Source organism: Leuciscus leuciscus (assembly GCF_965113295.1).
Source record: "Leuciscus leuciscus genome assembly, chromosome: 12".
NCBI classification, from domain to species: Eukaryota; Metazoa; Chordata; class Actinopteri; order Cypriniformes; family Leuciscidae; genus Leuciscus; species Leuciscus leuciscus.
Genome location: NC_138736.1, coordinates 36,218,617 through 36,245,778, shown reverse-complemented (window position 1 = coordinate 36,245,778; position 27,162 = coordinate 36,218,617). Strand labels below are relative to the sequence as shown.

The 27,162-nt window shown below is 39.0% G+C and overlaps 3 protein-coding genes across 3 annotated transcripts in view; 1 reads left to right on the top strand and 2 right to left on the bottom strand.

Annotated features, from left to right (window-relative positions):
* LOC309511190 (vitelline membrane outer layer protein 1-like) overlaps positions 1-27,162 on the bottom strand; it is a 127,456-nt gene that overhangs the window by 91,334 nt on the left and 8,960 nt on the right. The window lies entirely within an intron of this gene.
* Positions 15,027-21,825, top strand: LOC309510693 (uncharacterized protein; the record flags this gene model as incomplete). Its single annotated transcript, XM_082185565.1, has 9 exons — positions 15,027-15,280; positions 16,893-17,588; positions 17,864-18,081; positions 19,551-19,682; positions 19,857-20,024; positions 20,137-20,273; positions 20,578-20,689; positions 20,792-20,872; positions 21,628-21,825. The coding sequence occupies exons 2-9, from the start codon at positions 17,531-17,533 to the stop codon at positions 21,823-21,825; spliced, it is 1,104 nt and encodes a 367-aa protein (XP_082041691.1). The 5' UTR covers positions 15,027-15,280; positions 16,893-17,530.
* LOC309511639 (uncharacterized protein) lies at positions 23,093-26,907 on the bottom strand. Its single transcript, XM_082186864.1, has 8 exons — positions 26,810-26,907; positions 25,505-25,534; positions 25,353-25,394; positions 25,103-25,233; positions 24,798-24,930; positions 23,961-24,127; positions 23,299-23,450; positions 23,093-23,190 (listed from the first exon to the last, which is right to left on the bottom strand). The coding sequence occupies exons 3-8, from the start codon at positions 25,363-25,365 to the stop codon at positions 23,103-23,105; spliced, it is 684 nt and encodes a 227-aa protein (XP_082042990.1). The 5' UTR covers positions 25,366-25,394; positions 25,505-25,534; positions 26,810-26,907; the 3' UTR covers positions 23,093-23,102.

The following is a 27,162-nucleotide window of genomic DNA, read 5'->3' as shown; positions in this document are numbered from 1 at the left end:
CTGCTGATTAAAAAGACTCCATACTTTAAAAAGGTTTCGATAAAAAATTGGCATATTGGAGGCATCCAGTTTTAGGGGGTCTAACAAAAAAAGAGATTTGTCCATCTGTAGGCCTCCCAGACTCCGTAAAATTGCACATGCGGCCACTCTCCAACCAAAGTCACTTGACCCCGAAAGAAGCCTTTGTATAAATTGTAAACGGAAAGCTGCTGTTCTGCTTTGCAAGTTTATCAGTCCCTGTCCACCTTCTTCTTTAGACAAAAATAAAATGCTCTTTGTAAACCAATGTAGTTTGTCCCAGAAAAAGTCCACCAGTAAGGCTTGAATTTCAGTCAACATTTTCACAGGTGGATCTATACAGTGGTGTAGTGCAGGGTATACGCAGGTATACGGCGTATACCCACTTCTTTTTCAGTCGGCATTGCGTATACCCACTCCTAAATCCCCTCTGATGCGCATCATTTAGTAGCTAATCCAATCTCATGTGAATAAAAAACCCCCAGTAAAGACAGTGATGCAGTGATCCCTTGATTCCCCCACCCCCACGCACGCTATTGGGCTAGGCGGGTACCGTCAATCTGACAATGCCCAACGCCAGATTGGATCAGAGCACTGTCAATCACTGCCTGGAATTTTGCCAATGCTCAATGCAATTTTTAAACATGGCCTTTAGAATATTTAATTAAAGAATTAATACTTAAGATGAAGCGAACTACACAAACAAAAATTTGTTTTCAGAGTAACAAACAACCTCGCAACGCTACATCGGTGCTGTTAGCCACCAGCTCAGCTAACGATAACCATGCGACAGCGCCCACGCCCGCTCCGTTCCCCACCCCAGTCAGAGATGATTCCGACAGTGACAGAGATGCTGACTTTTCAACTACAACTTCAACTTCGAATGAAGACGTCAACCAAGGTGAGCATTTTTAATAACAGGACCTTTTAAATTTTGTTAATAACATTTGTCAGGGCTCGAAATGACCATTTGCCCATCACTGTGTAAAACAGTGCGTGTCATAGGAGACACAGTCAGTTGGAGTAGCTGCACAATTCTGCATAAGTTGATAATCACGACCGAGTGGTTAGTGGTGTTCGTTGATGATTAAAAACAAATATATCGGCGCAATGTATGATTTCAATCCGTGTTATTTGCTATAGTGGAACTATTTTTTCAGATACCTCACAACCGCGTATAAACTTCCGCTCGATATTTGAGTCTGAAGCGCAGTAATTTCAACGAGCAATGAGTCCTCCAACAGAAATCAATGGGATTTTACAAAATGCCAAATAAAACATGACAGAAACTGTATTTCGCTACTTGTTTTGAATCATCAACGAACACCACTAACCGCTCGGCGAGTTACACAGTTTTGAAAACGAATGTTAAAGGAACACTCCACCGTTTTTTTAAATAGGGCTTATTCACCTTCTTTCCTACATTTAGATAGGTGGGCAAATGCATTTTTGTCTCAGTGCATGCATTGTTTTAGTTTGACAGGGTCGGCGCTAGCTTAGCTTAGCATAATGAATGGAATCCTTTGTTGCCAGCTAGCATGTCCTGAGTAAAAGTGATATAAAAAATTTAAAAAACCCACCTAATTACTTCTTGTGGCCTGCGTATTCACAACAAGTACAAATAGCGATGCAGATTAACACTAGACGATTTCCTATGCAGATATTGACTTGGGACTATATTAGGGGGAAGCACAGGTGAAGCACTGCTACTTGGGCGCAGAGATATCACGCCCAAGTAGCAGTGCTTCGCCTGTGCTTCCCCCTAATATAGTCCTTAATATATAAGTCAATATCTGCCTAGGAAATCGCCTAGTGTTAATCTGCATCACTATTTGTACTTGTTGTGAATACGCAGGCCACAAGAAGTAATTAGGTGGGTTTTTTAAATTTTTTATATCACTTTTACTCAGGACATGCTAGCTGGCAACAAAGGATTCCATTCATTGTGCTAAGCTAAGCTAGTGCCGACCCTGTCAAACTAAAACAATGCATGCACTGAGACAAAAATGCATTTGCCCACCTATCTAAATGTAAGAAAGAAAGTGAATAAGCCCTATTTTAAAAAACGGTGGAGTGTTCCTTTAAGGGTTGTTTTAAGGACATGTTTGTGCATGCCCGTAGTCAGCCACTCTGAAGCGGTCAAAACGAGTCAAAATGTCGAGACAGGACCCATTGTCAACATTTCTGTGTCCACCACTCTAGTTCATCCAAAACAAACCAGAAAAGAGTTAAAACCAAACCAGAATTATCCTTTAAATTCAATTTTAACATTTTACATTTTAATGAATGATTCAATGACTCAATCATAAAAACGTCACTTGTTTGATTACTGAATGATTCAGTGTTTTTGAACGAATCTCTTGAATGAATGATTCAGTGACAAATAAATTTAGATTTCGCATTGTTTGTAAACTCTGGTTGACTCAATAATATGCCAATTCAGAGTTCTTCACATTGCGTGCAACTGACTGTTAAATATTTAGGGACCCCAGTTATGCCACTGCTGAATGTAAAAGCATGCTATTGTCACAGTTTGTGACACAATTAAACCATTTTGTGACCACTTGTGGGTGGAAGGGGGATTTTCATTAAGAGTGAAAGATGAAGTTGAACACTTAAGATGTTTTTTTTTTTTTTTTATGTGTGTCTGGCCCAAGAAAATGCATCCCACACCACAAGAGTGCCTGCTTTCAATATAATATGCATTACTTGAATGCTTTCATTATTTTGACAGTTACCTTTGCTGTTTGAAATTCTCATGGCAATGAACTCAATTTAGTAATGTTCATGTTATAGTAATTGTTTCATTTGTTACATTTATAGCCCCAAATAAAATGTATATTGTACATATATAAATGTTAATTACGTATTATATAGTTACATTTATAGCCCATATTCAATCACTCATGTTGTTGTGTTTGTTTTTGTAGTTTTTTTTTTTTTTATGTAGATTCCAATAATGACTGCCCAGATCTGTGGACAGCCAAACAAAACCCTTGGTTAGGATACAAAAACAAAAAATTGGGTAAGTTTAGGTAGATTGTTAGTTTTGACAGCTTCTAAAACAGTGAACACAGAGAAATATACAATTTGTGTGCTTGCATGTATGTGGGAGAAATGGACACTACACACATACAAATATGAATACAGTAGTTACATTGTTTCTGCTTCACAGGGTGCCTGGTCTGTAGCAGTGTGAACTCCATTGGGATCGTCAAGGAGCAAGGTGTATCTCTCTCTAAAGAATGGATGAACTTTGAAATTCAAGCATCTGGCCAGGGAAGTAGAGAGACAAGTCTGTCAGTCTTGAGAAATAAAGTGAGGAAACTGCTTTGTCTAAGGCGCACACTCAAGTTGTGAAGATGAGAGAACAACAGAAAGAAGCGGTCATTGAGAATGCGGTGGAGGCTATGACTGAGTCCTACATGAAGGAAACCGAAGCTGTGTTTCGAACAGCCTACCATTTGGCCAAACAGAACAGACCCTTTTCTGACCACGAGAGCCTCATTGAGCTGCAGGAATTGAATGGTATAAAGATGGGCTCAATACTTCATTCACGTTACAGTGCAACACAAATAATTAAACATGTTGCCAATGAGATGCAGACCAAAATCATCAGTAGCATAGTAGCATCATCGAGTAAGTTAGCTGTCCTAATTGACGAGGCCTCTTCTTTTAGTCACAAAGCTGTCATGACAGTTTCAGTTAAAGCATCAGTCCAAGAAGAAGAAAACCCTGAATTCATATTCCTTGAGCTTGTTGAACTGGACAATCAGAGAGCAGATGGCATAGTAGAGGCTTTACTCACTTGTTTAACTAATGCTGGCTTTACAGAAGAATGGCTTCTTGAAAACTGGGTAGTATTTGTGACTGATGGCGCCAGCGTCATGTTAGGAAAAAGTCAGGAGTAGCAACCTTGACCTTGAGATTCCCAAAGCTTTTTGCATGGCACTGTATGAATCATAGACTTGAACTAGCTGTGTCAGATGCAATTGATGAGGTAAACTCGGTCAATCACTTTAAAGCTTTTATGCACAAGCTATATTCTCTGTATAGTATGTCAAACAAAAATGAGCGTGAACTCAAAGATGCAGCAGCTGAAGTAGGCTCACAACTTCTTCGCATTGGCAGAGTCTTGGATGTACGCTGGGTGGCCAGTAGCTTTCGGACTGTTCATGCTGTTTGGACATCACTGGGAGCTCTTGTGCAGCACTTTAAGAATGCTTGTTCTGATGAGAGGAGGTCCAACACAGAGAAGCAAATGTACAGAGGTTTATTAGACCGTGTTCAAAGTCCTGAATTTATTTGTGACCTTGGGCTCATGTATGACACACTCCATGAACTAAGTGTCCTGTCACAGGAGCTTCAGGCTCGTTCTATAACTCTCCTCAGAGCAGAGCATCTGCTGAAACGCACAATCAGAGTGATACATTCATTTAAAGAGAGTCCAGGTGAGAAATGGAAGCGTCAGCGTAAGTTCTACCAGAAAGACTCTATTGCCACGTCATTAATATGTAATTTCGCACCACCAATCACAGTTCAACATCAGATATAAAAGACTGACCTTACCTTCCCCTTTCGTTGCTGTAGGTGTCGTAGAAAAGTTATTGCTTGTACACGCATCTTTCACGCAGCTCAATATGTCCCAAATTGCAATCGTGGATTTCGATTCCTCCGATTCAGACGACAATCTAATACCACCTTCTCCTCAATCAGTGCGTAGGAGCAGCCGTATCCAAACCCGGGATTCCCCGTGGGCTCAACTGACCTCCGAGAGAATCGTTGCTCTCCTGGAAGAATGCGGGTTGCCGGTCAGTAACGATCTTTCACGTAACGACCTAATACTCTTGGCTTCAAACACTCTGGGCACCACCGCTGCCCCACCCGACGAGGATACTCCAGCCATCGCGGCTCCAGCCCCTCAACCCAAACCAACAGGCAGAAAGCGCACTGCTAAGTCTTCTCCACCAGTCCAAGCCAAAAAGGCTAAATCATCTGCACCAACGCCATTATCTTCACCTAAATCAGGATCAGAAGGTTTCAACACTCAGCTCTTAAAATCTATCCAAGGTCTTACGGAGACAGTCAAAGGATTTGAATCAAGGCTAGGAGTATTCGAAACTGCTTTTGCCTCGAAAAATACTGGTTCAACTATGCCATCAACATCTTCAGGATTATTTTCTGCTTACCCCACTTTTCCGGGCGTGGTAGATCAGCCTACGGGCCTCGCCACGTCAGCAGCTCAGGCCTCTTCCTCATCAAATCAACCGCCATTCCTGAACGCGGCCACGTCAGCATCTACACCGAGCTTCAGTCTTTCCACGGCTACTCCAGCTCAAAATTTCGGTAGGCGCTTCGTCCCTCCCGCTGCAGTCACCGTGTCTCAAAAAATGAGATCCGATATCATCTTAGGTAAGGATATTAATTTAGCCGCCTTACTGCTACCATCGCCTGCAGCTGATCGTCAAATGGTTGACTGCGGTGACGTGGCAGTCTTCCTGAAATCTTCTGATCCCAGACTGCAATGCAACCTATCATTTGGCGAATTCGTCATTGCGTTCGGCATTTTCAGAGATATCTTATGCCAAGCTTTCCCCGAACGCAGGGAAGAATTAGATCTTTACCTTGCCATGTTGGCCGATTTTAATCAAAGATACGGAGGCACGCTCTTTTACGAGTATCACAAATCCTTTTCCGCGAAATCAGCCTCTTTCACCACCCTGTTCAACACTAGACTGGACTGGTCTGTTGCCGACTCCGAACTTCTGGTTCGTCATTTCGCTGGTCAACGAGCTCTGGCTTGCGTTTTGTGCAGCTCGCACGGTCACTCGGCCGCCTTTTGCCCCAAAGGATTAGCAACAAAGGAGTCTGCCGCTGTCCATGGTGCTGATCCTGCACACGCGACTTTTGATGTAAAAGGAAGACCTATAATCGCTTTCAATGGCATTCCTCTATGCAATAACTTTAACGAATCTGTTTGTAATTATGCTAAATGTAAATTTTCGCATATTTGCAGTTTCTGCAGAGACCCACATCCAAAATCGGTCTGCCCACGACGCTTCAGACCAGCGGCCAGAGGAAGAGCGGCGGCTCAGAAAAAATTCTAAATGGTCACCCTTCTACACCTATCAACATCGCTTCACTCTCCAGCTACCTTTCTTCCCATCCCGATTACTCTTTCGTTGACTACTTAATTACTGGACTTTCTCAAGGATTTCGGGTCGGTGTTTGTTCTTCCCTCTCCACCTCCTACGTCGCAAAAAAACCTTCAGTCTGCTTTAGCAGAACCTGAAACAGTTTCAAGCCTGCTAGACAAGGAGCTAAATAAAGGCTACTTAATCGGCCCTTTCAGTGCATCTCCTTTTTCCCTGTATCGTGTAAACTCTATAGGCATTGCGACACGCAAATACTCGGGGAAAAAGCGCCTGATATTCGACATGTCTTCTCCCCATTCTGATAGTCTCGCGAGCGTTAACGAATGCATTCCTTCAGAGCCTTTTTCTCTGTACTACGCTTCGATCGACGACGCTATCCATCTAATCAAAATAGCAGGGTATGGTGCTTGGCTAGCCAAAGCAGACATTACCGATGCTTTCAAGATCATGCCTATCCACCCGTCCGACTGGCATCTTTTCGGCGTCAAATGGGAATCTCTGTTCTATTTTGCTGTAAGACTCACGTTCGGCTGTAAAAGTAGTCCTAATATTTTTAATTGTTTATCCGAGGCTTTGTGTTGGATCCTGTTGAACGTTTGCAAACTTCCATTTGTATTACATTTACTCGACGATTTTTTACTAATAGATTTTCCCTCACCACACAGCTCAGCACTCGACTCGCTCAAATCATTATTCAGCGACGTAGGCGTGCCCCTTTCTATCGAGAAAACCATAGGTCCTGCTACTTCCCTCGAATTTCTGGGTATCGTTCTCGACTCAGTTCTGATGCAAGCCTCTCTTCCTAACGATAAACTTTCCAGAATAAGAGCGTTTCTGGAATCTTTTCTCGCAGCCAGCACGGTCTCTAAACGCGACATGCTCTCCCTACTCGGGCATCTCAATTTCGCCATGAGAATTATTCCCCAAGGTCGTTCCTTTATTTCTCGCCTCCTTACGCTCGCCCATTCCGTCGACCGCCTGCACGATGTAATCCTCCTAGATGACGGGTGCCGATCAGACCTTAGGTTTTGGTCCCACCTGCTTAACAATTGGAACGGCATCTCTTTTTTTTATAACGATCTTCCCGTATCATCCGTCGCACTCGAGCTATATACTGACGCAGCCCCTTCTAAAGGTTTTGGGGGATTTTTTCAAGGGCATTGGTTCTCAGAAAAATGGTCGGATGCTTTTCATTCATTTAGCGCGAATTCGTCCTCAATTGCTCTTCACGAATTATACCCCATCGTCGTAGCGTGCGTCCTCTGGGGCTCCGCTTGGTCCCGCAAACGTATAGAAATGAATTGCGACAACCAAGCCACAGTTGATATAATAAATAAAGGGCGTTCGAAATGCCCATCAATTATGTCTCTACTTCGACGCCTAACTTGGCAAGCCGTCACACACAACTTCATCCTTAAAGCCGTACATATACCAGGACAATCTAACATCATTGCTGATGCTCTCTCTCGCTCTCGTTTGCAGGCTTTCCGACGTCTCTGCCCAGCAGCAAACCAGAATCCTACACCATGTCCGGACCTAGCCGAGCTGATCCTAGACTAAACTCTCATTACGATAACCTATTAAATTCTGCCAGGTTCTATATCACCAAAGGAGTCTCATCATTAACACTTAAATCATATAATTCTGCTTGGTCCCGGTTTATCACCTTTTGTTTTTCGTTCGGCATCCCTGTTCTGCCTATCTTAATTTCGACTATATGCGCGTTTCTAGTTCATTGCTCCGATTCTCGGCATCTAAAGATTGCCACAATTCGTAAATTGCTCGCCGGCATTCAGTTCCACGCACGATTTCATAATCCCAATTTCCCCAGTCTTTTTTCTACACCCACTATCCGGCTTTTACTGAAAGGCATAGAAAGATCTAATCAAAAGACTCCAGACAAACGCCTCCCCATTACTCTACCTCTTCTGCACAAGCTCGTCTCTTCATTACGCTATGGCCTATTTTGCGAATACATTAACATCCTTTTAGAAGCTGTGTTCTTAACCGCTTTTTACGGGTTTCTACGATCAGGGGAATTTGCGTCCGACTCAAATAATTTTAATTCTGCTCGCGGCTTGGCTATTTCCGATTTACGCTTTTATCCTACGTTTTTTAATCTATTTCTTAAATTTTCGAAAACAGACTCTTCCGGATCGGGCGTTAGCATTTCTGTTTCTAAAATAAATAATTCATATTGTCCTTTTTCTTCTATGGTTAGATATCTCAAAGCACGACCGCGCCTTCCACTAAATTCCCCTTTATTCATCTTACCTAACGGGCTTCCCATGTCAAAGCCCTGGTTCAGATCTCATCTAGCTTCTGTCCTAAAGCATTGCGGACTTCCTCCACGGCTATACACTGGGCACTCCTTTCGCATCGGAGCCGCAACAACGGCAGCTGAATGCGGAGTTCCCGACTCCACAATCCAAATGCTCGGCAGATGGTCTTCCACGGCTTACAAGACATATATCAGATCCGATGTAGACGTCCTTCTTAATGCTCAACAAGCCCTCTCAACCTACATTCAAGGTAATATTATTCGCTAGCTACTGGTGGTGGTTACTGCATTCGAACATCTAGACCGAGTCCATTATAATGAACTGGACCTTTTATTAATAGCTCCTAAAAACAGTTAATCCTTGACGGAGACTCAAAGTTCATTCGTATCCACGACTGCTTGCGTTCATCGTGTCTCTCATAGCAACGCAATATTCTCTAGCCTCCGCGGCTTCTATTTCAATATCAATTAATTTAAGATATCGAAGCACTGATATTGCCCTCGATGAGCAAAATTGCCTATCATGACCCTATCGAACGAATTAATCGAACTGCAAATTCGTCCCGGCAGCAGTAAACGCAAGGTTATCACGAACCTGTTTCATCACATTCACATTGGTTCACGGCTTATCGAAGCCTTTACAGTAATGCTATCGAGATTCTGTATTTCGTTCATACACGATTATTCGGCCTATCGAGGCATTAATATTAGCGAGCGTACACGTAGTTCTATTAAGTTTTACTTCACGCCGATCACGGGCACCTGTCACAAAGCAATTCTAGCTTTAAGAATATCAATATTTCATTCTCACATCTCTGCTTATCGAAGCGCCCGGGAACGTCACATTGATAGCAGATTAGTAACACTTAAACAGAAGGTTATCTCGGACCTACTTTTAACTTTCCCATCTATGGTTTAATTTTTATAGCCATACTAAGATATTAATACTCATGCTCATTCACGGCCTATCGAGGTATCGCACACGCTTGTACTCGGCCTATCGAGGCATCGCACATGCTTGTTCTCGGCCTATCGAGGCTTCGCACATGCTCGTTCTCGGCCAATCGAGGCATCGCACATGCTTGTCCTCGTCCTATTGAGGCATCGCAATCTATCGAGATTTACGATTAAGCTTAAAGTTCTGAGGCCAACCGTGGCCGCCGACGTTAAAGCATAGGCCTATCAAAGATTCATTTCTGCCTTTATTTTATTTATTTATTTATTTTTATATTTTCTTTTAATGCGCAGCTCCTCTATTTAAGCCTATCGAGGCTCAGATTAGAATCTTCACTTTCTTTTGCCAAAGTTGCTCCGGTTAGGAGTTGTAACATACCGAAGCACAGTGTGCTATTAACTGCATCTTTCACTCTCCCTATTTATTTTAAGGCTACATCATCGTTATGATCAAACGTTAGTTTCATATTAAGCCTTATCTAGATGACGTTTATCAGCTTTTCTCATGTTGTCTAATGACCCTGCATACTTTCCAGAGTCATCTTAGGTACGTAAGGAATCCATCATATATTCCTTATTTTGGGGGTTTAGGCTCCGCCCCTGTCCAGACCATCAGGCAGGACCTACCGGCTAACTCACCGACCCAGACGGAGGACAGAGCCCCCGCCAAAGAACCGAGACGGAGCTTGTCGAGCATCAATTTTATTCCGTCTGTAATCTTACACAAATAAATATATTGCATTCAATAATTCTCTCCTGAGTCTTTTTGGTAGAAATGGAAGCGTCAGCGTAAGTTCTACCAGAAAGACTCTATTGCCACGTCATTAATATGTAATTTCGCACCACCAATCACAGTTCAACATCAGATATAAAAGACTGACCTTACCTTCCCCTTTCGTTGCTGTAGGTGTCGTAGAAAAGTTATCCCCCATCCTCCCCACCACCACCAGGTATAGGCTCCTGTCCAACCGTCAGGGGGGTTTAGGCTCCGCCCCTGTCCAGACCATCAGGCAGGACCTACCGGCTAACTCACCGACCCAGACGGAGGACAGAGCCCCCGCCAAAGAACCGAGACGGAGCTTGTCGAGCATCAATTTTATTCCGTCTGTAATCTTACACAAATAAATATATTGCATTCAATAATTCTCTCCTGAGTCTTTTTGGTAGAAATATGGTGAGGCTTTAGAAGCAAAAGAGAGTGGTGTGTATCGATCTATAGCCTTGGAAAGAAATACAAAGCTCAAGTCTATCAATCCAGTACAGTTCTTACAAAGCCTTGTGAACAATCTTGAGCAATGCTTGTTGCAAGACTTCCCTTTCTGTGTGAAAATGTTCTGATTTATTCTGGATTTATTGATGTAAAAAACAAACAAAACAAAAAAACTCTTGGGAATTGTGTTCCAAATAAGAAAGAAATTCATACAGGTTAGTAGGGACATGGTGAGAAAATTATGACCAATTTAAAACATTTTGGTGGACTACTCCTTTAAGGAGAGGTGCCATTTGAATAATTTATCATCCTTCATTACTAGTAGGCCTAAGTTCTAATTTTCATGAAGTCAAATTAAAAAGGTTTCACTATATTAGTGATGACATTTTTTAATTGTGAGGAGGGTAAGCAACTGAGACAGGGTTTCCTTTTTCAGACTTGCTACATTATCTCTCACCTGCAAATCTGTCGATTAATGTTTCAAGGTTCCACTTCTGAAGCGTTTCCCTTACATATGAATCCATAGCATCCTGTGTAAAAAAAGTTTAGTTAATATAAAGTGAATTAACAAAAATAAAGCCTATTGTCAGTGACAATAGGCTTTATTTGTCACTATAACAATTTGTCACTAACCTACTATAAATTCACTGTAAAATCACAGCTGTAATTGTGTAATAGGCAATGGCCATGTATTATGGTAAATGACCTCCATTTAAAATGTCCTTTTACTGCTATGTGTCATTTAAAAAGTTGTAAATGTTATTATAAAGGAATAAAGTCTCAACCAACCGTCATTTTATTTAATGGGCATGTGGTGATCTGAAAAGTGTTATGTAACTTAACTGGCTATTGTAGGCTAATAACTTACTATCTTATTGAGTCATAGTTATATTTTATAACTTTTAATCTTCATAGAGTTGTCTAGATAAAATGTTTAATTAGGGTGTCCATATTTCGGGGCGGGGGAATGCGCTTTTATACGGGAACACGGGAAATTTCTCGGTAAATCGTTTGTGAATTTACATTTGGGCTCTTTTTTAACGCAGTTCAGGAGCCATGTGCCACTGTTGACAAAGCCGTGGTGCAGTTTGACCAATGTTTTGCGTTACGTACATGACCGACCGAACAACGGTGCGAGAAGGCGCGATCTAAAGCAATGCAAAAACGCACACAATGAATGGCGTCCCGACCGGACGCATTTTTTTTAGGTCCAAAAAGAGGACATGTCCGGGAAAAAGAGGACGTATGGTCACCCTAGTTTAACACTTTGTAGTAGGCTATTTTAAATTCACACTGTAGTTGGGATAAAACAAGTAAACATTTGCGCTACAATGTAGGCCTTTATATAACTCAGCATACCTTCTGGGTTGCAACGACTGCGACACTGGATGGATGGACCAGGCTTCCGCTGGGTCTTGAAGCCGAGCGCGTCGGTTAATATATGAAAATATGAATAACTTTCCCAAAAAGAATTGGAAAGAACATAGAAAGTTAGGAAGAGTATCACAACCGGAGTATTAAGAAATTGGCTGGCTATATTGCCATATTGGTATCGTTGCAGTCAACTGGGAGATATAAACATGGAAATAATTGGCTGAACATTTAGAAAAAAGCGGCAATAATACTATGTAAGAGCTTAAAGTCACTTTATAATGAAAAAAAAAATAACATGTATACAATATGCATAGGCCTACTGTATAGTGTAATATTAACTCACCCGTGTATCTTCTGTCAGCTGCGGGGGTGAACCGTTGAAATTTGAATTTTAACCCAACTGGCTGCGTTGTTATAGAAACAACCCAATAAATGTTCCGAATAACCCAAAAGAACGACCCAATATTTTTAACCCAGCTATTGGGTACACAAAATAACCCAACGTTTTTAGAGTAATTGAGACAACTAAATAATTATGAATTTTGAGTGAACTATCTCTTAGAACAGCTGATTTGCAACAGATAGTGTAAATGTCATGATTCTGCCATCTTGTTCTTGGTTTTCTCTCGTCTTGCAGCAGAATCATGACAGGCCCTTGTTTTCATGTGCAGCACATGGCCATTTGTTTGGCCATGTGCTTGCGTTGTCTCGTCATGTAACCCCGCCCCCTTGTTACCCTTGGTTAGTAATTGTTTCATCTGTGTCACCTGCTGTCTTCATTAGTTTCTCCCTATTTAATCCCCTTGTGTTTGCTGTCCTGGGTCGGTTCATTGTGAAACCTGCTATGGTGTTACATGTTATCTGCTATCTTTCATTGTGAGACTTTGTTTATCTCTGTGAGTACCCTGTCAAGAGCGTCATCAAGAGAAAGTTCTGTTTCTGTATTCGCTATTTGTTTGTAGTCTAGTTATGTCATAGTCATGTCATAGTCCAGTTTAGTCACTCGTTGTCCTATCTTGTCTTGTTTTGCCCCCTCGTGGGCTTTGTTTTCCCTTTTATTTGTATATAATAAACCTTGTGTGTCCTGCAAACTGTCTGCGATTGGGTTCATCCTTCAACCACATAACCGTAAACTTATAATGGTGGCATACTCTGGCCTACACTATCTGTTGAAAATCAGCTGTTCTAAGAGATAGTTCACAAAATAAACTACTGGTGCAGATTATTTGCAAAGTGAGAGACTAGTTGTCCAATTTTCATGTGTGGATGGACTAAGGAATAGTCACTCAAAATACATAATTATTTAGTTGTCTCTTCCTATAGTCTGTGGGCCAGTATTAATTGCAAAAACTGCACCTCTTCTGTGGCTAATATTAATTTCATAATGATCCTTTCTCCGTGAAGTCAAGCAGCAAAAGTTCAGTGATAATGTGCAAATACTACTGGCCCGTTTTGGGGTGAACTAACATGCAAGACAATTACATGTCACTGTTTATAACACAGAGCGTTCATCCTTTGCTGGGACGCTTAAAAAAAATATTGGGGGCATAAATTAAGAGTATACCCACTTCTCCAGGCACCACTACATCACTGGATCTATACATGCCAACTTATGCCAGAGAGAAGATGCAATTAAATTATTGATAATTAAATTACGCCCTTAATAGGACATGTTTGGGGCCAGCCATTTCCATTTGGCTAATCGACCTTTAATTTTTTCAACAATCCCTTCCCAATTTTTCTGTACAGTGTCCTCATCTCCTAAAAAGACCCCCAAGTATTTTAAACCTCCTTTACTCCAAAATAAACCATCAGGAATGCTTAGTTCCTCTCCAGTCCACTTTCCACATATTAAAGCTTCACTTTTGTTCCAGTTTATTTTAGCAGAAGATAAAGCTCTAAAATCTTCAAGTAATTTCTTTAAAATCTCTATATCTTTTTGACTATTAACTAATACAATCACATCATCAGCATAAGCGGATAAATGAACATTACAATTAAAACCAGGTATATTTAAACCAGTCAAATTTGCTCTTATCTGCTGCAATAATGGTTCTATGGCTAATGAATAAAGCATTCCTGATAGCGAACATCCTTGCCTGACACCTCTACCAACCTTGAAAGGAATGCATAAGCCACCATTCACTTTCAGCACACTCTCAACATCAGTCAGGGTTCCCACACCTTGGTTAACTTCAAATTCAAGGACTTTTCAAGGACTTTCCAGGTCCAATACCCTCAAATTGAAGGACTTAATGTGGGGACAGATTTCGAGTGAGAGCAAGGTTACATTGTGTACCGTGTAAGATAACTTTAACAATGTGTCATGTGTCAAACAAAACTATGCAAAAAAGCTTTTTATTTTGCATTTATTTTTGGCCATATGACAGAGATCTGATATTGTATTTGTCATATTTCTGTTTTACATAAAACTGAAGAATATTCGGTACATCCTATACATTCTAAAATGATCTGATATTAACTTTTGCATGGATTTTATTGAAAAGAGCTTAGGCTCATGTAACCAGAAGTTAAGATATATGAATATATTGTGTGTAGATCCAGCCGCATGACTTAAAAGAGCCGCTTCTCCCATGCTATCCACTTTGATAGACTGACAACAGGCTCTGCACTGGCCAAGTGATGGTCCTTTGGATCTCTGGCAAGTAGGGTTGCCACCTTCAGTGAGGCAAAATAAGGGAAACCCGTACATGACCCCCCAGAACTTAAATAATCTGTCTAATAACATCTACAAATATAATAGTTACCTGTCTACCAAGCTCAAAAAATGTATGGAAGATTATATTAAGAGATTATCCCAAAAAAGAAATAAAAATAGGTCTATAGGCCTACCTTTTTAAAGCACGGATTTGTCTGCTTTAAGTTGGAAGTCCACCGCAGTGTGAGCAAATTAAAGTCTGCAGTTCGCCTTACGTTCATCATTAGTTACTGGACAGACCCATTGATACCTTTTTTCATATCTGGAGAGGACGTGAGCTTGACATGGTTTTTAAAAACACCCGATTCGATTGTGATCACACGATTGAATGGGCGTTATCAGCGGTTATCAGCTGATATATATGGGCCAGAAGGGGCCTCCTCCGCCTACTAGTAGGCACAGAAGGCTGTTATCACCCATCCACATGGTTAATCACCCACAAATATACAAGAGCAGGACTACTAGAAGGCTCAGAAGGCTGTTATTATCCATCCACATGGTTGATCACTCACAAATAATCTACTGGACGACGCGGTAACGTTGCGACATTTCCAGCTTGATATCTTCAGGTAAGACCATTAAAATGATTAAACTAAGCCTTTAAACTGTAATTAATTAGCCAATAAGAGAAAACAATACATACAAATCGTATTGCGTGAGCGTGACGTGATTGTTGATGTAATATGAGTAGCCTAGGCATAGCCGTGTATGTTTGTGCATTTCTTTATAATATAGTAAAATGTTCATTGTCTAATACTTTCAAATACTGTTTAATTTCTTATTTGTGCTTTATGTTAAAAAAGAACGTTATATGCATATAGTGAATTAGTTGGGGGAAAACTTGCGTCATGTCGTCATCCGACGTCATGCGCTTCATTCTGAGTAAAGAAGAGGAAGACATAATTTTGCGGCCCTCGTTTTTATTAATCTTTAAATAATCTATTTCAAAAGTTACTTCTTTCCAGGTAAATGCAACACATAGTGCACACAACAAACTTACGTTTTAGTATAAACTGTTTGATGCATACTGTCTGTTTTACTATATGAATATCATAAATTTAAACTTAACGTAGTCTGCCTGAGCGCACATGGTTAGCATGGGTAACATTAAATGGTAGCATTATAAAAGCTGATAATAATATACATTATTATATATTATAATAATATTAAATCGTATTATAATATTCCTATCCATTATTATACTACCAAATAATGGTAGCATTATAAATCGTCGTATGTTAATATTATTTGAGTGAGTGTTTACGAATGTTGTCTCAGAGTTTAGTATAGGCCTATCTGATATGTGTGCATTTGGATAATTTAAACCCTTCATGTCTGTTAAATGAATTACGCATTGCATTCGTCTTAATCAGTACTGTACATCAGATACGATGTTACATAATGAAGATGTGATTAATATCCCAGATGCGTTTGTAAATGCCACATGTGTGATGAGAAATGCATAATGTAATGTACTTAGCATTTGCTTTGCCTTTTATTATATTGGTTTTGAGTAAAGAAAACGACAATGAAGCCATCATTTTGCAGCACTCGTTTTTATTAATAATTTTAATAATCTTTCCATATTTCTGAGTACTACATTTACATGAAATACGCGCATAGCGATATGTGTCTGCAAACGTAGCTAGGCCATGTTACGTTATTAGCCCGTCTCTACTTTACATGCTTTATGTGAGCATTAAATTTGCTAATAAGCATATTTTTATTTCTGAAGCTAATGGGGGAATTTAGTTTATAGTTAAACGCAAAGTTAAACTGTAAAAATTGCTTTTTACACACTGACAGTAAGGCTTATTCCATATATTGTGTATGCTCGATAACGCTTCACTGAAGCCATATCATAGGCCCAACGTTACCCATACTGACTTGAGTGAAATATTCAAACCCAAGACGTATTTTATGGCTGTTTGGAAACCTTGGAATATTGACTATCGTGTGTAGCTAGCTGTGTATGTATGTATTTATCTAATCTAGGTAGCTAGCTAGTTGTGTATTTATTTATTTATCTATCTTGCAATTAATATATATATATATAACACCAAATATCCCTCATCTGACTGCATCCCATGTTCACTGATGTGTTTCTGTCTTTTAGGCTGTGATAAGAAGTACGGGTTGCACTTTGCTTTATGTAATAATTGGCAAATATTTTGATTTCAGATATGGGAAAAGCACTTAAGACCACACGTTTCAGGAACGTTAAAATTAAGGTGGTGAGGAGGACTATCGCTGGCCCTGCAAAGGTTTCTTACCTTAGTCAAGGTCTTCCCCAGCCCAACTACAAACAGACCCACCCTATTACATCTCAACAGGCTGAACTTGATGATACGACACCAAGCTGTTCTGAGAGTGCATACAGTAAGGCAAAGAAGAGAGAGCTTCATGCCTGGGATGCAGTCAAGGATGACATGCTTAAGGTGTCGTTTGAATGTTCAGCACCAATCACTACCCAGTGTGTTGTCTGCCAAGATCATGCTGATTATAGGTGCATTGAGTGCAGCACCACTGCAGTGTTTTGTGAGGTTTGCCTGAAGAGGACTCATAGAAATTCACTGCATCTTCCTGAAAAGTGGAATGTAAGAACAATAGCATGCAGTCTTACATTTCTATTGCTATACTTGCATACAGGCGGCAAACTCACAGTAATTTCAACATATTCATTAGATACTTCAAATTGTTTTAGCACTATGCAGTATCAACCTTTAGTGTTTGTTGTTTTAAAAACATTAGAGCTATCAATCTTTCTTACAGAATGTCTACTATGAGCCATCCTCCCTGGGGTTATTCCTGTTTTTGTCATGGGCCATGACACCCATGCTGTGTACACAAAGGTCATGAAGGTCATTGTCAGCACAGGTTTGTCATTTTACCTGATACAAAATCTTAATGTATTGAATTTTCCTGACAGGTTAATGAATTCAATCCTATTACATGTGGAGTAATGATTTCCTATAAGGAATTATTCAAATTTGTGATACAATTTTGAAAAAAAAAGTTGTTTGCTGATTCCAATCATTACAAACATTAAGTTATAGGTGACACACTCAAGTGATTTGGTCTATACTGATATGGTAGTCTATATAGTAGTACTAGGTTATGTTTTATGTTATTTTCCTCTTTATATTTGGCAGGACGGCTCTGCACCGTGACAGTCAACATGTGTGCGTGTGAACCAGAAACCTGCACTTTGCTAAGGTATGGGCTTTGGCCAGCAACAGCCGAAAAGCCCCAGACAGCCTTCTCCATCCCTCTGCTAGAGCTTTTTGTGTGTCTGTCACTGAAGTGTCAGGTTTCTGTGGAGGGTTTTTGCAACACCCTGCGCTGGAAAAATAACCTCACACTTGCAGAGGTAAGTCAAACTGACTTACCGCAGAGGTCAGTTTGAAGTAGGCCTGGGCGATAAATCGATTGAATTAATTAATTAGAATTTATTGTTGTGGGTGATTTAAAAAATAATGAATCTTTTTTTGTGTAATGGCGCATTTTTGGCTCCACGGAGCTTCCGTAGTGTTAGTTTCAGCAAGCGACAACCAAAATATTATAGCACACACGAATCAGCAACAGCAAGCGACAACTGCCCATCTGTCTGCCTGTGTGTCTTTATAACGTTAATCTCCTCAGCTGAAATAGACGCCTGACAAGACTGACAAGACCCTAAACACGTTTTGTTCACTGTCAAGCCATCGCGAGTTCATGTTTGACAGCAGAAATGCACGTAAATTAGTAAGTTAGCACCCTTGTTAGGGAACTTCACAAAGACGTGCTAGCTGAGAGGAATCTCGTCAAAGTTGACTAATAGTGTTCATTGATCTTTATCAATTTCAGTTGGAGTTGATGTATTATTTATTTTGCACTTTGCTAAATTTTTGACAGTAGGCTACGCGAGACAGGCCGAGTGTGTCAGAGAGCACTCGATAGTGTGTGAGAGAGACAGAGTGTGAGCACAATATAGTTTGTTTATAAATAAATGACACATTTTAGCATTAGGATAATCTCTGTAGCCTATTGGCATCATCTGCAACGCTTTAGTTTATCATGGTTATTAAATACAACTTCAAAATAAACTGGGAACGTTCAATGATAACATCTTTGTTTGACCGGTTGTGATTTTTTGTTAAACTGTTTACTTTTGTGAAGAAGAAAATACTTCAAGTAGGTTATACATATTTCTACCATTTGTAAAGGTGTGTAAGTTTTATAATTTCAATTACAAATCTTTGTATCTATATATTACATCATCATCAATCACAGTATGGTATGGTAATAACATCAATCATTATAGTAACGATAATATTTTAATATTTAAGTTCGGTGTCTTTCACATTGTCCCACTGTAACATTAAAATAGTGTAGATTAGTCTACAATGTTTTATAATAATAATTTGTTGTATTTAGTGTCAATTTCTTTCATTTAATATTGGGGGAATCCAAGTTATATTTAAAAAAATGTTTTTAAAGTAACGCAATAGTTACTTTCTCTGGTAATTCGTTACTTTTGTAATGATGCAACTCAATTACTAACTCAGTTGCTTTTTGTGAGAATAACTATAACAAATTACTCTTTTAAAGTAAGTAGGGGGGAAAATCAGAAAAAAATCGTACATCGAATTAAAAAAAATAAAATCGGAGATTTTATTTTTAGGCCATATCGTCCAGCCCTAGTTTGAAGTCTTGTATGTTAAGTGAAAATTTAAGTTACAGTTACATGCAAAATTATTCTTGATATTTTCCTATAAAATAACTTCTGAGTAAACCACCATCACCAGATGTAAGTATATGAAACAGTAATGTTTTCACTAACTTCTGCTTATACCCTAGGTTAACACACTCTACAGAGCCCTGGTGGGAGAATCCATATCCCATTTTAGGCATCACCACTTCCGACAAAGAAGTTTGGTCGATATTTGCCCACAATTAGATGATGGAACCATATGCCCAGCATGTCCAAAGGTTGGTTCTAGTTCCAGCATGGTTCTTGTTTGATTAAACTAATGGCATTGAATTAATATCTGCAAATTTAGTACATTTTTGTATATATTATTATAATAAAATAGTAATAGTATAAATCTGGTGCAGATACAAAACCAGTATTGTGTAAAAACACTGTAAGTGTTTGTTTTCCAGGCGGATGGAGATATGATTGTCACATTGGATGCCAACTTTGGCCTTGTGAGGAAGCAAAGCTCAGGTACAAGTGTGGTTGAGCCATTACATGGAACCCGCATGTTTGTTGATGAAAAGGATGTAGAGGAATACCTGCTATCACATCTTGACAGCTCAAAACCTCACGAGGTTAGTCATAGTTGCATAATTTCACAGAAATATTTTTGCAGAAATATTAATTAAACTTGTGAAAAAAGATCATTATTCCTCCCATAAAACTATGTTTTCCTTAAAACTTTAGGACTGCAGTAACTTCAAGGCTGGCAATGTGCTGAGGTCACAAAAACAAGCAAATAAACTTGATGTTACAGGAGTGTTTGGAGCCTCTTGTCGTCATGAAATGCCCCTAATGTTTGTCAACATGAGCCAAGGAGAACGGCAAGTCTATGCCACAGTAGTGACTGACATCTCTTGACTATTGACCCAGTGTTCCAAAATGATAATTCCCCTGTTTGATTCTACCTATTCATAAAATGCTTAGGATAGCATAACCCTAATTATTATAAGCCAAAGTATTATTATTATTATTCAGTCACCAAATATGAACCTCTTGGAATGTACAGTATATGGGAGATTCCAAAACATTACAATTTGATGCTGGAGATTGTTTGTATAATAATTTTTTTCACTTTTCCTCAGCAAAAAGTGACATCATAATACATTATTATTTTTTTTTTTATAGATTAGCCTATCCCCTGTATGTCATCGATGAGCTACTTCGAAGGTGTGAGGATAAAAACATACACCTGGGAGTGGTCTATGACATTGCCTGTGTTGTTGCCTCACATTTGCATGTAAGTACTTTCTTTTTTCTGTGTAAAACTAAATTATTGTTTTGATAAAAGACATTCAAAGATAAAATTTACTCAAAATTATGCCATACTGTGTTCTGTCAGAAATCAGGGGAGGGCATACCACACAACATCTCCTTGGCCATACCAGCATTTCATGTTTATGGACACAAATTGCCCTGCCAGGTAATTTATTAGACATAAATTACCTGGCAGGTTTAATTTTATAGAGACATCAGGACCTCATCATCACACATCATTCACTCCCTGTTTGGCCACTATTTCCTGTCTATCAACTGCACATCTGAAATTAAGTAGATGTGGCTAAAAGTAATCTTTAATCTAGCATTTTTCCTACCTGGTGTTTGTCTAAACTTGTTACAAAGATGCACTGTTTAGGACAGTACAGTGGAAAACATATGATTGATATAACCAAATGTAATTTCTTTGTTTTATGCAGATTACTATCTCATTTGTACAATTATTAAATTAATATAAAGTAATAAAATGTAATATAAAATAATTCAAGCTACACCTAGGCCCTCTCCTGCTGAATGGTTAAGGTGAAAGCATAACACTGCACTCACGTAATATAGAGTAGGTCTACCTGCTGCTGTGAGAGATCTGGGATGATACACCATAAAAGACAGCAGTGTGAGTAGAGGAAAATATCACATGACTCGTAACTGCGCATAGCAAGTGCACGTACACACACACACACACACACACCAAACTCACACAATATGAACACAGTAAGTGGACTACTTGATTACTATAAACAAATTATTTTACACGTCATTTCTATAGGAATGATTCTGTCCCAAGCTTTTTGATTCATATAAGTGGTTGATCACTGTAACCGTGATCACTATGAGCAGTTTCCACTGTAGTAGGATCATGCTCGGTGTCTGTGATATTCTACCACTTTCCTTTATTAACAGATCAAGTACAGCACTAGGCGGCTTGAAGGGTTTGGGCTCACAGACGGGGAAGGAATGGAAAGGCTGTGGTCATTTCTCCGAAGATTTGCCAGAGTCACAAAGGAGATGACTCCATCTCACTGCCTAGACCTGTTGACTGATGCCCTTTTGCATTATGGACGGAGGAAATCAACTGACCTAGGTTTGTTCACTGTCTGATGCATAACCTGTCAAAATTCTTTGCTGGTGGTTTACTGTTTATACATTTTGTATTTTGTGGAGTGAAGCTGATCACTCACTGTTACAACCCCTTGGCTCAAGGAGCAGCAACATGAATGGAGAGTCCATACAACGTAATCAAATTTGAAACATTTAATATTTAATTAAGAAAACAGACATAACTACATTTAAAGTAAAGAGAAAAAAATCTACAAACACAAAACAACCACATCAAGCCCAGGACTGGAGAGAGTGAAAAGTCAGCATGTCCACCAAGCAGCGAGACCAGCAGAGACCAAGCCCAATCCTTCCCCTGGGGAGAAAGCCAGCTTCTTATAAGCAGCATGGTTAATCATCCAATTCTCCACACCTGTGACAGCAATTAACCTGGAGACACAAATAGTGTTACCCAGAGACACCTGCTGGACAAAAAACACCACAGCCCCTTGGATCATCACACCTCCCTCCCAAAGACAGAGGCCCTTATAAAAAGGTACTCTGTAAACATAATACATGAAACGACACATACAAAGAACAAACCATCACAGAATAAGATTTTTACCCAACTTAAAATTCAAACAAAATTATTGGTTCTACTCACCATCTCTCCTTCACCACCTACCCCTTATCAACGCCACCTCTCAATGCTCTCAGGCGCCTTGAGAACATAAAAGAGGTGAACTAAAGAAGGACAAGAACCAACAAAATTGTCATGGGTTACTCGTTCAATGGAGCTCGTGACAAGGTATCCGCCATAATATTATCTACCCCTTTAATATGACGAATATCGAGGCTATAAGACTGCAAGAATAAAGCCCAACGAATAAGTCGTTGATTTGGACTATGCAAGGACTGTAAGAAGGTAAGAGGGTTGTGGTCTGTAAATACTACCAGAGATACAGAACCTCCCCCCACATACACATCGAAATGCTGTAAAGCCCAAATTAATGCCAACAACTCTTTTTCAATAGTTGAATAATTTTTCTGGCACAAATTAAACTTCTTAGAAAAGAAGCCAATTGGCCGATCAATGCCGTTGTCATCTTTCTGCAATAATGCAGCTCCAGCACCCAGTCCACTCGCGTCTACCTTTAAATGGAAAGGACGATCCCAACAAGGTGCTGTTAATACGGGATCATCACACTTGGCCCCTTGGATCATCACACTCACAAATTTATTTATTTGATAATAATACCATGGATTCATGAAGGTATAATAGGTTATCAAGATAAGCAGTTTCTTTACATCCTTTTTAAAAGTATTTGAAATTATGCTTACTATATTTTTGGTTGAAGAGATCTTTTACTTTTCCCACCAAAACAGTGACGTGTTCTCTGGCACTGGGCATTGCGGCTGAGGAGCTGGCTACAGATGCAACAACAGACAACAATTAATTTCATAAAACTGTATTATGTAAATTTGCACTATTATGGGCCTGAGACCATTTCTGTGGATTTTAATATAAACCAATACCTTTGAAATGCAGTGCAAAGTTGTTCACTGTCAGATTTATCAAGGAAATCAGTGGCTCCTCTGCTGCTCATTTCAAAAACCTCTAATGAGGACTTTTGACGATCAAAGGACAAGATGGCTGTTTCCACACCCAACTCCTCAAGCTTGGACACCTTTACAATATTTAGATAAAGAAGACAACCGCAAAAATAGTAAATAATTTATTATACACAAAATAGACAAAACTTACTTTTAAAAATCCAACATACACTGAGGAAACAACTCATAACAGGGCTTGGCAATATATGAAAACAGTGTTGTCACACGTGGCAAATAAGTGGTCAGGGACCACCAGGGTTACAATAACTATACATTAGCTGTGTTTTTATAGGCAACTAATAATTTGACTCATAGACATTTGTGACTACTAATGCTTCAATTGACCACCTTGATCTGAATAGACTAGCCTGTGAGAATATTTGATGTTGAAAGCCTTGTAAACAAAAATCAGATGGAATATTAATTTGGAATAAACTCATTTGAAATTATGATAAAATCTACAGATAAACAATCCAGTTGTCTAAAACAATGTTCTGCACACATTACAATTGCTGTTGATCATCCTTCCATCTAATTATGTAAGAATATCACTAATGCTTAGTAAATGAATCCTCTTTCCAAACCTCTAACTTCATCTTCTTGAGGTGCATTTTTATCCGGGCATCCCTCATCTCAGGGCTTAGGTCCTGTGCCTCCCCATGTGCCCTCAGTGCTGCTGCCTCCTCAACATACTTCTTTTTTTCTTCTTCCCCCAATGTGGCCCACCTTCCCTTAATATCATTCATTGTTCCTGAGGAAAAAATAGATGCACAGAAAACTTAACACAAAGTCAGCATCTTCTTTTTAAAGTAAATTTACATGACGACAATCAGTCGAAAACACTGGTTTTGGGTTGTGAAAAACCCACTTCTCTGTAACAACTCTGTAAAAACAAAATAACGTGAAATAGATCAACTGATGATTCTTTTGCAACTTGCGTGAGTGAAGTACTTGCTAAATACTATCATGAAAATCTGTTTCATGACCTTTCATGACCCTCATGAAACTGATTTCAACAGGTTGTACAAAAACAAACAATTTAGTATAAAAATTAAAAGCAGTCGTTAAAGATGCTATAAGCGATCTTGGTTGGCATACCTCTTGTTGATGTTTGAGCTAACACACAAAACGGAGGCTAGCTAGACCCTCTCTCCTTCTCATCCGTGCAATAACCCCCCAAACCCACCCCACAACATTCTTGTCGGTTATTGGCTGGAACAGTTTGTTATGTTTTGTGCTGCTGGTCACTCTGTATGTTGCTCAGTTTGATTGTGCTGCAGTTTGTGGAGCGTGGGATGTCTGCAGAGACTGTTTTTTTTTTAACAGTGTGTTCAGTGTGTTGCGATATGTGAAAAATAAAACGTTTCGGCCTAAAAAAACGTGCAAGATTGCTTATAGCACCTTTAAATTGTGTTTCTCACCTTTGTTTTTCAATATATCTCTACAAAAAAGATTATAAGGCGACAACTCTCGAATGTGAGTTTTGGCCTTTGATGGCCGGGGCTCAGATGAAGCATTATCCTTTTCTGACCTTTTGTAATTACCGATCCAGTTCTGAAAAACAAAAAACAGCAAAAGGGCATTACACCAATTAAACTGAATGTTAACAAAACACTTAATTTATACAAGCAGTGCAGCCAAATGATATATATATATATATATATATATATATATATATATATATTTGACATGTTGTTTGTTAGTGTAGCACTCAAGTAAACCTTACTTCTACGACACTGGTGTCCAAACCAGTAGCCGATGCAGCTCTAGGAATTAATTCAGAACCAACTCGTGTCATTCCTTTTTCAAAGAATGACCTCAGGGTTTCCTTCTGAATTCCATTAATGGGAGTTCTCTCTTGTTAAATGAAGAAAGAAAAAGCAAATCAGTAATAAAAAAAGACAGTGTTGCAGATCATACAATCGTTTTCAGACACTCTTGCCTAATGCTTCTAGATTAGCAACTGTAAGGCTTACCTCTCTGGGCCATCTTCAACCTAAAACATAAACATAGAGAAACTGACACAAGACATATTTGTGGACAATGAATTCCAAACAGCCCAAAACCAAATTTTGTATTGTTCAACAAAAACATAGAGCATGCATGGTAGTAATAAAAACAAACTTACCACAGAAGTTCTTGTAAAATTAAATATATGCTGTAAAGGGAGACAAAAAGTTAGGTAAATAGATATTAATGTGACAACGACAGGCAGAAAAATGTTTAGACAGACCTGTGCATTTGGGTTTTATTTTTCAAGTTCAGTGTCGAGGACACCAATAAATGGGACACAGACACCACAGTATATTTAACGTTAACGTTACTTCTAATAAATTGTCAGTGTTCCTCTTTTGCATTAATGTAATTGTAAGCTTCCTCGTGTGGGATCAAATAATGCAGCCAAGCTTTGTTCAAACCCACAGAACTTTATTTTACATTCTAGTCAATATTCCAAGGTTTCCAAACAGCCATAAAATACGTCTTGGGTTTGAATATTTCACTCAAGTCAGTATGGGTAACGTTGGGCCTATGATATGGCTTCAGTGAAGCGTTATCGAGCATACACAATATATGGAATAAGCCTTACTGTCAGTGTGTAAAAAGCAATTTTTACAGTTTAACTTTGCGTTTAACTATAAACTAAATTCCCCCATTAGCTTCAGAAATAAAAATATGCTTATTAGCAAATTTAATGCTCACATAAAGCATGTAAAGTAGAGACGGGCTAATAACGTAATATGGCCTAGCTACGTTTGCAGACACATATCGCAATGCGCGTATTTCATGTAAATGTAGTACTCAGAAATGTGGAAAGATTATTAAATTTATTAATAAAAACGAGTGCTGCAAAATGATGGCTTCATTGTCGTTTTCTTTACTCAAAACCAATATAATAAAAGGCAAAGCAAATGCTAAGTACATTACATTATGCATTTCTCATCACACATGTGGCATTTACAAACGCATCTGGGATATTAATCACATCTTCATTATGTAACATCGTATCTGATGTACAGTACTGATTAAGACGAATGCAATGCATAATTAATTTAACAGACATGAAGGGTTTAAATTATCCAAATGCACACATATCAGATAGGCCTATACTAAACTCTGAGACAACATTCGTAAACACTCACTCAAATAATATTAACATACGACGATTTATAATGCTACCATTATTTGGTAGTATAATAATGGATAGGAATATTATAATACGATATAATATTATTATAATATATAATAATGTATATTATTATCAGCTTTTATAATGCTACCATTTAACGTTACCCATGCTAACCATGTGCGCTCAGGCAGACTACGTTAAGTTTAAATTATGTCATGTTATTCATATAGTAAAACAGACAGTATGCATCAAACATAGTTTATACTAAAACGTAAGTTTGTTTCGTGCACTATGTGTTGCATTTACCTGGAAAGAAGTAACTTTTGAAATAGATTATTTAAAGATTAATAAAAACGAGGGCCGCAAAATTGTGTCTTTCTCTTCTTTACTCAGAATGAAGCGCATGACGTCGGATGACGACATGACGCAAGTTTTCCCCCAACTAATTCACTAAATGCATATAACGTTCTTTTTTAACATAAAGCACAAATAAGAAATTAAACAGTATTTGAAAGTATTAGACAATTAACATTTTACTATATTATAAAGAAATGCACAAACATACACGGCTATGCCTAGGCTACTCATATTACATTAACAATCATGTCACGCTCACGCAATATGATTTGTATGTATTGTTTTCTCTTATTGGCTAATTA